The 13725-nt window shown below is 41.6% G+C and overlaps 2 protein-coding genes across 15 annotated transcripts in view; one reads left to right on the top strand and one right to left on the bottom strand.

The window, feature by feature from the left end:
• Positions 1–2796: 2796 nt before the first annotated feature.
• Positions 2797–12690, bottom strand: Morn2 (MORN repeat containing 2). 5 transcript variants are annotated; one of them, XR_003952140.1, is made up of 6 exons: positions 12556–12690; positions 10515–10568; positions 8317–8423; positions 7244–7380; positions 5448–5639; positions 2797–3305 (listed from the first exon to the last, which is right to left on the bottom strand). XR_003952140.1 is itself a non-coding variant. In NM_194269.2 (5 exons), exons 4-5 carry the CDS (start codon positions 7378–7380, stop codon positions 5537–5539), a joined length of 240 nt encoding a protein of 79 aa, NP_919245.1. In that variant the 5' UTR covers positions 8317–8423; positions 10515–10568; positions 12556–12681; the 3' UTR covers positions 5417–5536. The 5 variants fall into 5 exon arrangements, 2 of the variants coding, with proteins under 2 accessions (NP_919245.1, NP_001347369.1); XR_003952139.1 differs by lacking the exon at positions 2797–3305 and adding an exon at positions 4726–4957 and having other exon boundaries at positions 12556–12680; XR_003952141.1 differs by lacking the exon at positions 10515–10568 and having other exon boundaries at positions 12556–12672.
• Dhx57 (DEAH (Asp-Glu-Ala-Asp/His) box polypeptide 57) overlaps positions 12417–13725 on the top strand; it is a 52173-nt gene continuing 50864 nt past the window's right edge. For 3 of the 10 annotated variants that reach the window (XM_006523448.2, XM_006523447.2, XM_030249434.1), the window contains exon 1: positions 12711–13166. The gene's annotated coding sequence lies outside the window, so the exon portion shown is untranslated. Of the gene's footprint in view, positions 13167–13725 lie in introns of all 10 variants that reach the window. The other 7 variants (NM_198942.2, NM_001163759.1, XR_003952074.1 and 4 more) reach the window with 6 other exon arrangements.

Raw genomic sequence — 13725 nt, 5'->3', positions numbered from 1 at the left:
AAGAAAGAGATGTCCATGAACATAATAAGAAGCCTACAGAACTCCAAATAGACTGGACCAGAAAGGGAATTCCTCCTGTCACATAATAGCCAAAGCATCAAATGCACAAAACAAAGAAAGAATATTAAAGGGAAAAAGGTCAAATAACATATAAAGGCAGACCTATAAAAATTACACTAGACTTCTCACCATAGACTATGAAAGCTAGAAGATCCTGGGCAGATGTTATACCGGCCCTAAGAGAACACAGATGCTAGCAAAACTCTCAATTACCATAGATCTAGAAAGCAAGATATTCCATGACAAAAACAAATTTACACAATATCTTTCCACAAATTCAGCCCTACAAAGGATAATAGATGGAAAACTCCAACACAAGGAGGGAAACTATACCCTAGAAAAAGCAAGAAAGTAATCTTCTTTCAACAAACCCAAAAGAAGATAACATAGCATAAAAATAACATCAAAATAACAGGAAGCAACAATCACTATTCATTAATATCTCAACATCAGTGAACTCAATTTCCAAATGAAAAGACATAAACTAACAGACTCAATATGCAAACAGGACCCAGCATTTTGCTGCATACAGGAAACATACCTCAGTGTTCAAAGAAAATTGTTCTCAAGAAACAATTGGTCCCAAGAAACAAACTGGAGTAGCCATTCTAATATCAAATAAAATCAACTTTCAACCAAAAGTTATCAAAAAGGATAAGGAAGGACACTTCATACTCATCAAAGGAAAAATCTACCAAGAAGAACTCTCAATTATGACCATCTATACTCCAAATGAAAGGACACCCACATTCATAAAAGAAACTTTACTAAAGCTCAAAGCACACATTGTACCTCACACAATAATAGTGGGGGACTTCAACACCCCACTCTCATCAATGGACAGATCATGGAAATACAAACTAAACAGAGACACAGTGAACCTAACAGAAGTTATGGACCAAATGGATTTAACAGATATCTATAGAATATTTAATCCTAAAACAAAAGAATATACCTTCTTCTCAGCACCTCATGGTACCTTCTCCAAAATTGACCATATAATCGGTCACAAAACAGGCCTCTACAGATACAAGAAGACTGAAATAATCCATGCAGCCTATCAGATTACCACGGACTAAGGCTGGTCTTCAATAGTAACAAAAACAACAGAAAGCCTAAATACACATGAAAGCTGAACAATCCCCTACTCAATTATAACTTGGTCAAAGAAGAAATAAAGAAAGAAATTAAAGACTTTAGAATTTAATGAAAATGAGGCACAACATACCCAAACTTATGGGACACAATGAAAGCAGTGCTAAGAGGGAAACTCATAGCTCTGAGTGCCTCCAAAAAGAAACTGGAGAGAGCTTACACTAGCAGCTTGACAGCACACCTGAAAGCTCTAGAACAAAAAGAAGCAAATTCACCCAAGAGGAGTAGAAGGCAGGAAATAATCAAACTCAGGGATGAAATCAACCAGGTAGAAACAACAACAATGAAAAAAACAAAAACAAAAACAAAAACAAAAACAAACCTACACAAAGAATCAGCAAAACCAGGAGCTGGTTCTTTGAGAAAATCAACAAGATAGATAAACCCTTAGCAAGACTAACCAGAAGACACAGAGACAGTATCCAAATTAACAAAATCAGAAATGAAAAGGGACATACAGGGCTGGTGAGATGGCTCAACGGGTAAGAGCACTGACTGCTCTTCTGAAGGTCCTGAGTTCAAATCCCAGCAACCACATGGTGGCTCACAACCACCCATGAGACCTGATGCCCTCTTCTGGCGTGTCTGAAGACATATATAATAATAAATAAATCTTTTAAAAGAAATAAAGAAAGAAAAGAAGGAAGGAAGGAAGGAAGGAAGGAAGGAAGGAAGGAAGAGAGGAGGAGAGAAAGAAAGAAAGAAAGAAAGAAAGAAAGAAAGAAAGAAAGAAAGAAAGAAAGAAGAAAGAGAGAGAGAGGACATATAACAAAAAAAAACTGAGAAAAATTTAAAAAATCATCAGATCCTACTACAAAAGCCTATATTCAGTAAAACTGGAAAATCTGGATGAAATGGACAATTTTCTAGACAGATACCAAATACCTACGTTAAATCAGGATCAGATAAACCATCTAAACAGTTCCATAACCCCTAAAGAAATAGAAGCAGTCATTAAAAGTCTCTCAACCAAAAAAAATCTCAAGACCAGATAGGTTTAGGGCAGAATTCTTTCAGACCTTCAAGGAAGAACTAATACCAATATTCTTCAAACTATTCCACAAAATAGAAACAGAAGAAACACTACCCAATTAATTCTATGAAGCCACAGTTACACTGTGTATTCTCCGTTGTAGATGGATTGGTTTCTGTCTAACTAGGAACTTGTCACAATTTCCTTTCATAGAGGACTTCATAAGAGATTTTTTTCTACTTCTATCATGTTTAATGTTTCAAATAGATTTTAAAAACTGGTTGAGTACATATTACTTTTAGCTTTAGAAGATATCATGTATATTTAAGAGGAATTTAACTATTATAAATTATTTACATGACTTAAAAAAATGTCAATACTGAGTTGTATATTTTAAATAAATTTTATTAGCCTAATAAAAAAAAGAATTATTGTACCATCAACAGAGGGGGAGGGTTGGAGAAATGGCTCAATGGTTAAGAGCACTGACTGCTCTTCCAGAGGTCCTGAGTTCCATTCCCAACAACCACATGGTGGCTCACAACCATCTGTAATAGGATCCAATGCACTTTTCTGGTGTGTGTCTGAAGACAGTTACACATATAAATAAAAATAAATATTTTTAAAAAGAAGAAGAAGAAGTTGAAATAGATGTAAGGAGAAAATCAGGGCACTGCCCACATGCTGACCTTGGGCACACGGGCACACACACACACACACACACACACACACACACACCATGAGAACACATATACATGGACACACATTTAAGCAAATAGATGTAAAAAGAGAAAACAATGGACCAGGTGTAGTTACATATGCTTTTAGGCAGTGGATCTCTGTGACTTCAAGGCAGGCCTGGTCTACATGACAGATGTAGATGGGAAGATGGTTCAAAGATTAAGAGCACAGGTTGTTCTTGCAGAGGACTCAGGTTCGAATCACACCACCATTTGTGCCTCCATCCCAGTGGATCCAACACCAACCTCTGACCTCCACAGGAACTTCATGAATTTCATAGTGCACAGAGGTTCATTCAGGTAAAAAAAATTCATATATATATAAAGTAAGATAAAAAATTTAAAAGTTCCAGTTTAGCCAGGAATACATGTGATACCTGGTTTCAAAAGAAAAGAAAAATAAATAAGAAAGGCAGAGGAAGGGAGGAGAGAAAAGAAACAAGAAAAAAAAATATAATCAAATTAAAACCTGGACTAAGAACCTGAGTAGATGTTTTTCCAAAAAAAAGATACGAAAGGCCCCACGAGCTTGCAAACCTCAGTTCACAAAGCTCTGGGGAGGAAAAACCACAACCACAGCACGCTACCACCGTGTACATGTCAGCGTGGCTAGCAGCAACACTATTCCATATGCTAACAAAACTAAAACCAAACCAACCACACAGGACTGCTGTAAGTAAAGCTGGCACACAGAAGGTGGAGAGAGGACAATCGTGAGTTGAGGACAGCCTGGGTTATACATACAGTCGAGTGCCAAGCAGTCTTAGGCGGATCAACCAATTACTACCACGGTCAACAAGAAGAAAGACAATGTCATTAAGGATCTGCAAAAAGTCGAAGCCTCACATGATGTGAGTAGAAACACACTCACACGATGGAAAACCAGCATGGAGGGCCCTCAGAGACAAAAACAGACCTACTGTGTGATCCAGCACTCCTACTGGGTACTTATGCACATGAGTTGAAATCAGCATCTCTAACAGAAAATTCCAGTGAACATTTCTATGTTCACTGCAGCACAGTTCACAATAGCCAAGCTTAGATTGTCCAGCTTAGAGAAATACATATAATGTATACATATAATCTATACATATAGTGGAATACTGCTCAGCTTTTTATGAAGGGATTTTTGTAATATAACACAGCTGACCACTCAGGATATTATAAGAAGGGCCAGTCAAATGTTGCATCATTTCTATAAGGCATGTAAAATGTTCACGTTCGCCGGGCGTGGTGATGCACGCCTTTGATCCCAGCACTCGGGAGGCAGAGGCAGGCGGATTTCTGAGTTCGAGGCCAGCCTGGTCTACAGAGTGAGTTCCAGGACAGCCAGGGCTATACAGAGAAACCCTGTCTCAAAACAAACAAACAACAAAAAAAAGCCAACAACAACAAAAAAAAATGTTCACGTTCGTGGAACCAAAGACTAGATAGCGGTTGAAGCAGGAAATGTCAGTACTAATCTCTGTGTTGGGGGTCAGTCGGTCAAGCATAAATTCTGGGGACAAGCTGTACTACATGGCAGCTACAGTCAGCAACAATGTACTGCATTTAAGTTCTTGTTCAAAAGACAGCTTTCATGTTAAGTTTTACCACAACTGTAAACCAATCCAGTGGGGACCAACTGATTGCATAACTATAAAGGGTATCTCATGAAAAATGTTTTTCTTCCAAAATAAACCTGAAGGCACAAGCCGGAGGGAGGGGCTGACAAAAGTTGAGGTGCAGAGTTAGATAGTGACTTAGCCACCATTCGGACCGTACTGCTCCAATTTTAAAACATACATAAACTCTGAATTGATTCACACAATTTATTTAAAGTCATTTCCTAATGAAGATACAATTCAAGAGTCGGGGAAATGCCTTAGTGGGCAAAGTGCTTTCCCTGCAAATGTGAAGACCCTGATTCCCTCTCCAGGCGCGCTGGTACGTGCCTAACCTCCGTGCTCAGCTGGGGGTGAGCAGAGATGGGCGTTTCCTGGGGGCCACTGGCCAGCCAAATTAGCAGAAACAGTGAGCTCCAGGTTCACTGAGGAACAAATGAGGTGAAAAGATTGAATCTAGTGACCAAACACCTTTAATCCTAGCACTTGGTAAGAAGAAACAGGTAGATCTTTGTGAGTTTGAGGACAACCTGGTCTACACAGTGAGTTTTAGGCCAACCATGGCCATATAGTAAGACCATGTCTTTAAAAAAAAAAAAAAGTGAAAAGTGATTGAAAAGGACTTTTTTTTTCTTTTTCAAGATGTGTAGCCATGGCTGTCCTGCAACTCAGGAGATCTGCCTGCCTCTCCTGAGTGCTGAGATTAAAAGCATGTTCTAGCCTGAAAAAGGCATTTTATTATCAACTTCTGCCTTCCACATGTACCTGCATGAACAAGTACTCACACACAGACACACACACACACATGCATACAAGCACATGTGCACACACATGCACATAAACACACATGAGCTCACACACATACAATACATAATTCAAAAAGGTGTGGGTGCATGACAACTTTATTGGACTTACGGAAGAGGGCAGGTCACTTTAGCAGAAGGTTCAGTTGCTTTGCCTAAGGGGGGTTGCAGAGGCCACATCTCAGCGTTAAGGCAGCAGGTCTACATGTAGAGCTTTAGTTTCAGGCCGGGGGCAGCTGTGAAGTGGAAGTTACCACACCACTGCAGGCCTTGGGTGTCAGTGTATTCTCCCTCACCTTCTACCCTGCAAAAGTGAGAAGTGAGCTTGCTCGTTAGTCAGGACTGGTCATTCACAGTCTATGTGGATTCACAGACTACGTGGACTGCTATGCTGCGCTGCCTGTCTAGGGCTCTTTACCTTTCCATGTCACTTCCTATTAATCACCAGCGTTCTGCTTTCATACACTAGGAAGACACACTATTTCAAACACACACTGTCTAGATACAAATATTGGTGCTCATGGATTCAGCGTCAAATAAACTTAACTTTATATAAAACCAAGCAATCGGCTGAAACTTGAAACTTGTGTATTGGTTATCTGGATCGACTCAAACATTCATTTACTTAACAAATATTTCTTGGTCATCAGCTCCGTTTGAGGTGCTGTGCTTGGGTAGTGTTCTTTTGATCCCACTGTAGTGGTGGAAACACACTCACATATGAATAGGCTGTATCCCATAGGTTATCTTTTCCTCTCTTTATTAATATAAGTGAAAATGGTTTATGTGTCCTTGTTACAAAAATGGAGTCCTAGAAATGTATCACACTGACTGTATAACAATTAGATAGCATTTTCATTCTAGATTGTGAAAGGGATATTTATAAATAAATTTATTTTCCTTTTGAGGCAGGGTCTCCTGTAGTTCAGGTTGGCCTCAAACTTTTCGTGTAGCCAGGGGTGCCACTGAACTTCGGGCCTCCTACCCTTAACTCTCAGGGGCTAGGATTACAGGCATGAGCTGCGTGCTATGCCCGATTCTATGCGATGTAGGGTTTGAACCTAAGGTTTCATGTACACTAGACAAGCACTCTCAACTCAGCTGCATCCCCAGCCTCATAGTGACCTTTGGGCGGCTTGATATGGAGTAAGATCCAGCTTATAAAACTATGCTTATGCTTCATTCCCTTTTATATTTTCTGCAACCGTGTGCTCAGAAAGGGCAATAGTACGTGCATTTCTAGTTTTAGCATTCTCTAATTCAGGTCAGGATGAATTAACCACAGGAATTATTTTAGGTGAAAATTATTCTTGGACTAAATTTGTTCAAGAATCACACATTTTTCCACTCACCCTACACTAACAGAGACCACAGAGGCTGGGGTAGAAGCTTAATAGTCAGCCAGGCATGGTGGTGTGTACCTTTTTTGTTTTTGTTTTTTTTTTTTTTTTGGTCTTTTGAGACAGGGTTTCTCTGTGTAGCCTTGGCTGTCCTGGAACTCACTCTGTAGACCAGGCTGGCCTCGAACTCAGAAATCCACCTGCCTCTGCCTCCTGAGTGCTGGGATCAAAGGCGTGCACCACCACGCCCAGCGGTGGTGTGTACCTTTAATCCTAGCACTGGGAGGCATGAGGCAGGCGGATTTCTGAGTTCAAGGCAAGCCCAATCTACAGGGTGAGTTCAGGGACAGCCAGGGCTACACAGAGAAAGTCTAATCATCTTTACCAAAAATGATATTGCACTTTGGAAGGCTATAATGGTTACAGCCTCTCCTCTTACATTCCTCAGCCATTTATGGAGATCAAATATGCCATAAAGACTATTTAGCACTAATTAAATACACTACTTAACAAGCATGACTGAAGAGAATCTTTTAGAACTGTAATTATTCTTAAAATGTAACGTTACCTATTTTCATTGAAATTTCCAGTGTACTTTGCCCCAGTTGGGAATGTGTAAGTCCCCAGTCCATGAAACATGTTGTCCTTAAACTGTCCTTCATACACAGCGCCCGAAAAATGTTCAAGTCTTCCAAAGCCATTCATCTGATTGTGAGAAAGGAAATGCTCAGAACCCCGCCTACACTGCACCCACAAGCTTCTTAGGAACATCCTCATTAACTTTGTATCGCTTCCTGTTTCCACAAAGAGCAGACATGTCTATCCTTATCCCCCCCACTCCTCCCCCCCCCTCCCCCTCCTGTCTTTCTGAATCTGGGCTATCTGAACAGATGAGGGACCAAGGTGGTGATAATTAGAATCCTCAAGACACCAAAGTTCATCAGAAGTCTTAAAAAGCAACTGGTGTAGTCACTTCAGAAAACATTACACTGTCTTTGTGAATTTGGGGTATGCCAATGGCTCAGTAGGAAAAGTGTCTACTGCATAACATGAGGACCAGAGGTTAGATAAAAGGCTGGCGTGAGGCTGACTAGAAGGCTTGGGGAGCAAGAGTGACCCCAGAGACTCCTGCTGTGGATGGAGAGAGCCCTCTCCTGTAGGCCGTGGCACTCACACCTAATAGATATGATGATCTCTTAAATGTAGACCTAGGTATACATTCCCATGTTATCACCCACCATCTGTATAAGGAACCCGAGTCTGATTTATCTCATCCATAAAAAGGAGTTTTAATGGTACCTTTCTCATGAGGTTGTCAAGAAGATTAAATGGAAAAAAAATAATGTTTGGCTTTACTCAATGAATGGAAGCTGAGAAAGATAATAATATTACGTCTATTGATGAGATTAATATTATATGTAGAATAATAGACACTAAAACCATTTATCTTCATTACAGAATCTAGTTTGAACACAGGTCTTGCAACATAGCCCAGGAATCCGGGATCCTCATGCCTTAGCCTCCTACATAACCAGATTACAGCTGTGAGTCAATAAACTCCCTTTAATCAATGCACTTCTGACTGGTAATGAAATGCTTGGATCATTTACCCAGTACGAGAATTAAGGATGATAAGGATACCTTGTCATCTTTCCAGCTTCCTGTGTAGACAATCCCGTTCGGCGTGGTGTGCGTGCCTGTCCCGTTTCTCTCACAGATCCCAGAGGTAGTTCTTGTGCAGTCGCCATCTAGCGAGGAAGAAGCCCGCAGCTGTGACCCTGAGCTCTGAAATGGGGCTGGGGGCTTAGGTGGGTGGAACAGTTATGCTGAAGCCAACTCACAACTGCCCTGCACCCCAGTGGTGGGCTTTGGTTGGCCTTCGCTTTTCTGGCTTTCTAGGACTAAAACTAAAAGTCAGAGTGGATGACAGACACCACAGATTTTTAAGGTATCCTATCTAGGTATAATGGTTTTGATTTAAATGTCTATTCATCTGTTAGGATGTCTGCTACTTACATGGGATAATATACCAATAAAAGTGGATATTAGCTAAAAAAAAAAAATACAGGATACCCAGGATACAATCCACAGAACTCAAAAAGGTTAACAAGCCAAAGGGCCCAAGTGAGGATGCCTCAATTGGGAGGGAGAAGAAAGCAATCACAGAAGGAAGGAGGGAGGGAAGGACCTGGGTGAGAAAGGGGACAGGGAGGGGAAAGAGGGGAACATGATAAGCTATTGTGTGGGAGGAACAGGACTGAAGCCCTGAGGACCAGCAGAAGGGATGGGAACAGGCAACCTCTGGAGGTAGGAGATGGGGGACCCTCCAGAATGCACCAGAGACCTGGGAGGTGAAAGACTCTCAGGAAGCAAATGAAATGTTCTACAGTGGGGAGAGGGAACTTGTAGAACCCACCTCCAGGAGAAAGACAGAGCATCAAGTGAGGGTTGAGGTTACCATGCCACTGTCAAAACTGACCCATAATTGTTCCTGTCTGAAAGAACTGCAGGGACAAAAAATGGAGAAAAGCCTGAAAAAAAGGAGGTCCAAATTGGGATCCAGCTCAAGAGGAGGCCCCAAGGCCTGACACTATTACTGAGGCTATGGTGTGCTCACAAAAAGAGGCCTATCACAACTGCCCTCCAAAAGACCCAACAAGCAGCTGAAAAAGTCAGATGCAGATATTTGCACCCAACCAATGGACAGAAGCTGCTGACCCCTGTGGTTGAATTAAGGAAAAACTGGAAGAAGCTGAGGGGGAGGGTGACCCTGTAGGAGGACCAGCAATCTCAATTAACCTGAACCCTCAAGATCTCTCAGACACTGGACCACCAACCAGGCAGCATACACCAGCTGACATGAGGCCCCCAACACACATACAGCAGAGGACTGCCGGGTCTGAACTCAGTCAGAGAAGATGCACCTAACCCTCTAGAGACTGGCTGGCCCTAGGGAGTGGGGCGTTATGTTGAAGTGGGGTGTTTGTGTGTGGGTTGGGGACATCCACATGGAGATGGGGATGGGGGTTATGGGGGGCTATGGAACAGTCAGAGGGTGGACCAGGATGGGAACTGTAAAAAAAGATAAAATAAATTTAAAAAACAGGAGCATTGACTTGGGAGGTTACAGTTGATATGGGATAACTTTAGCTTGTCTTATTTTACCACTGGAAATATAATGTATGGGTAAAATAGTTCATAGCTCAGAAAGTTGTTTTTTCTCTGTACTTTAGGGCAAGTTTTAGTAGAAAAAGACAACAGAAAGTTGGACTCAAGATGTAAAATCAGGTAGACACGGCTCCTTCTTGGGAACAGTAGCATGTTTTGGAAACATGGAGTTGAAATGACTGCTGTCGTGAGAGTATACATGAGGTATTCCTGGCATTGTCACTAGTGGCCCTGCACAATGACAGCAGCTCAGCCTTCCTGTGTATATACTACTATAAATGTCATTTCAAAGCTTTGTTTCTGATGCATATTTGTTTTAGTTGTTATCATTGTTGTCTGTTGTTTGGTTGGGTTTTTGCAACATCATTGAGGGGAATTAACTATATGATCTGAACGTGTGAATTATGGGAAATTAGCTAGACAGCTTTCAGAGAAATAAGAAAGAGGAGAGTACTAGGTATTTAAAATAGCATCTATAATCGTAGAAACAACAAACATAGGAATTGGGTTATGATAGTGTTTTACAAGATAGCATTACTAGAAAGAAAAGTACTGTGATATTTCTAGAGAAAAATTTGAAAACTTTCAATTAAATTTTTCATAGAATTGAAAAAAAAAGGTTTTATAAAACAAATTTCCTATATGAAAAGATAATTAAGATGCATGCTTACCGTATGTGTCTCCATTTGGAAATATAAATTTGATCTTATATACTTCTGACGAAGCTTTAAGAGATTGAGGGAAATAAAGGTAAGTTTAAATAGTTTAATATCATGAGACCCACAGCACATGTGCTTTCAGCAGGATTCCGGTAAATTCTCTTCACACAGACACACTGGCATTTCTACTGGCTGGTGCAGAGTCCTGAGGAAATAAATTATCTTCCCTAGATGGCCTATTTTAATTTATTTTGTATGATTTTATTAGTACAAAGTTAACTTTTTTTTTTCAGTCAGGCAGTAGTGGATGCTTTAACAATGCTTATCAGATTACGAAATCTGCTCACAGTGCCCACTGCAGCTATGCTGTGCTCTCCCGGAGGCACGAGCGTCTTCTTTGGGTAGAAACAGATTCTACCTCAATGTCTCATTCTTACTTTTGACTAAAAGGATGAACCTATGTAGGCCATGCAGGCTAGTGTCCAACTCTGTAGATGGCCCCTCTGCAAAGTCTGTCTGACTTCTTCTCATCCTTAAACTCCTCTGGTTCCAGGACTAGGGGTCTTAGTAAAGCAATGCTTATGTGTAGTTAGTCACCTACACTAAAATAGGGACCATAGATCGATGAAATGTCCTCCCACCACCTGACTCGGTATTGAGTACAAACAGAAAATGCTTATCTAGGGAATGAATGGCTCTTGAGACAGAATCATTAAACGCCTACTAAGCAGGACACTACTAAACACAACTGATCATACAGGAAATGAAGCAGTCCTCAACCGCTCTTCAGATTTCCACGTTTGATGAGCATAGTCTTGTACGGCTTTATCTCGGGGAAATGTTTCCCCTTTTTGGTTTTCAGGGTTTTTTTTTTTTTGGTTTTGTTTGTTTGTTTGTTGTTTCGTGAGAGTGTAATACTTTGAACACTACTGAAAGGAATTCCTATCTAAAAGAGTGCACTTCTTTTACAGAGCTATGTCACACCAGCATTTGGCCCTCTGCTGAAAAAAGTAAAAAGAAGTCTCAAATGCCTTTTTCGCCCTCTAGTGTTACAAATGTGGGGGCAGCACTGTATCATGTGAGTGTAAAATATCTCCTACCTGCTGCATGATATGAATTGGTAGCTTTATCAAAGATGGTTCCAATATTACTCAGGATGTCTTCTTTACAGATGATTTAAAAGCTAATTATATGTCTATAATATACATACATATATATAATATACATATAATTATATATGTACAATACACACACATGTATGTATATGTGTATACTTATATACATATATATATTGTGCTGGTACCCTAATGGTCACAGACCTGTGCTGTTTCTAGTTGTTTGGTGGTGTTTTTCTGTTTGTTTGTTTTTAAGGCGAGGCTAGACGTCTACAATTTTGTTCAGATGACTACAGGACCTGAAAAAGCTGTTGTTATTACTGATGCATAACATACTATTATTGCTCTTTATACATATACATAGATATATATACATATATAAAAATATATACACATATATAAATATATACACATATAAACATATACCTATATTTAAAATAATATTAATATATTATATGTTAATATATATTATATAATATATTAAATATGTATATATATTAAACACACGTTTAATTTTTGAAAACTGTACTTGTGTTTTCAACCATGTTGAGTTGTCATTGTACCAAAATCAGCAGCCATATTAGTCTAGAAACATCAAGCTAATTTCTTTTCCATTTGTACAGGCTTACTTCACTGTATTACATAGGTAAAACCTTATCTGTGTGAGTTCGATTACAGAAACTAATATTCTCTAAATAAGGGGGTGACGTTTCCACATTCAAATTTCTGGATTATGTGAGTTAGCAGGAACCTCTGCCATTGATCTGGCACCGTAAAGGAAACAAATCCGGAGTGATAGGCACAGCGAACCCACAGACTCGGGGGCCCACGCTGTATCTCCGGATCCCCCGACGCCGGGCTGTCGGTGCCCCTCCACCCCAGAGTGGATGCTGCGGCTGGCTCCGGGTCCATCAGCTCCCGAGAGGAAGCGCACTCACTTGATGGAGACGTGAAGGACAGGCTTTCGCGACTCTGCGATTCCCCTAGGCTCGCCAGCTCGGCAGGCTGGAGGGAGCTGGGCTCTAGGACAGAGCGGGCCTCGGTTGCTGGGGCGACCGGGCGACCTCTCACCCGGAAGCAAAAGTGCAAGAAGCCAATCAGAAGACACCTGGGCGGGGCGGCTGCTGCGGGTGAGGTCCAAGAGGGAAGCTGAACCCAGCCCGGACCCCGACCCTGGGTGCCGCCTCCTGAGCTCCGCAGCCAGCAACGCTACGAGCCAGGTACGGCCTGACGTGGCATGTGCGGGGCCGCGCGGGTTCGGGGTTGCCAGGCCCGCCTGCCGCCTCCCCTCTCTAGTGATCACATCCGAGGACCATGCAGCCCCTATGGTCCTGCCTGTCAGCCCAGGGGCAGTGAACCTGGACCTGCAGAATCCTGGGGAACCCCGGGATCTGCAGTCGAGGTCGTCCACACCCACGGCTCCGAGCAAGGTTGAAAAGGAGGGGCGCCAGCCCCATTTCCTGTCTGTGGCTCGGTGGCGACCCGAGGGGCTGTTTGGGGAAAGGGTTGGAGAAGATGGATGTTGAAGAAAGGAACCTTGCATGACTAGGTATCTGAATGGAGCTGGGGGAATGTATAGTGGTCAGAGGTTTGCCTGGGAGGCAAGCGGTGTGGGTTCAGTTTTCATCACCTCAGCTTGACGATGCTGTACGTGGGAGCCAAACTTGGGTGTGAAACAAAGGATCCTTTTAGAGCCAAACTTGGATCCAGTGTCTATGGTAAAGAAAGATGAAATCTTAGCAGGCTACATAGATAGTGGGATTCCTCCCTGCGGACTAGATAACCTAATTTGTATTCTACAGAAAACGTCTGGGGAATGTGATATCGGATGCCGCTATAATCGGTAAATCTTGGTTCAGATTTTTGCGTGAAAATTACAGCTCAAGTTGAAAATGTAACCTTTTCTGGGTTGGTGTGAGGCAACTTGTTTTAAGTCAGTACAGAATCTTCTTGCCTTTTTTTTTTCCTCAGCCATTTCTCAATGTATGAATTGACCCCAGCTGGGTGGTTTGGGTGGTAAGATGTTTGATGTTTTCCTTTCTTCCTACGTAAAAAAAACAAAAAGACAAAAACCCGATATGCAGCTGGGCGTGGTAGTGCACGCCTTT

Source organism: Mus musculus, chromosome 17, assembly GCF_000001635.26.
Source record: "Mus musculus strain C57BL/6J chromosome 17, GRCm38.p6 C57BL/6J".
In the NCBI taxonomy this organism is placed as follows: domain Eukaryota; kingdom Metazoa; phylum Chordata; class Mammalia; order Rodentia; family Muridae; genus Mus; species Mus musculus.
The sequence above is the reverse complement of the archived record's forward strand: the minus strand, read 5'-3'. Positions and strand labels throughout refer to the sequence as shown.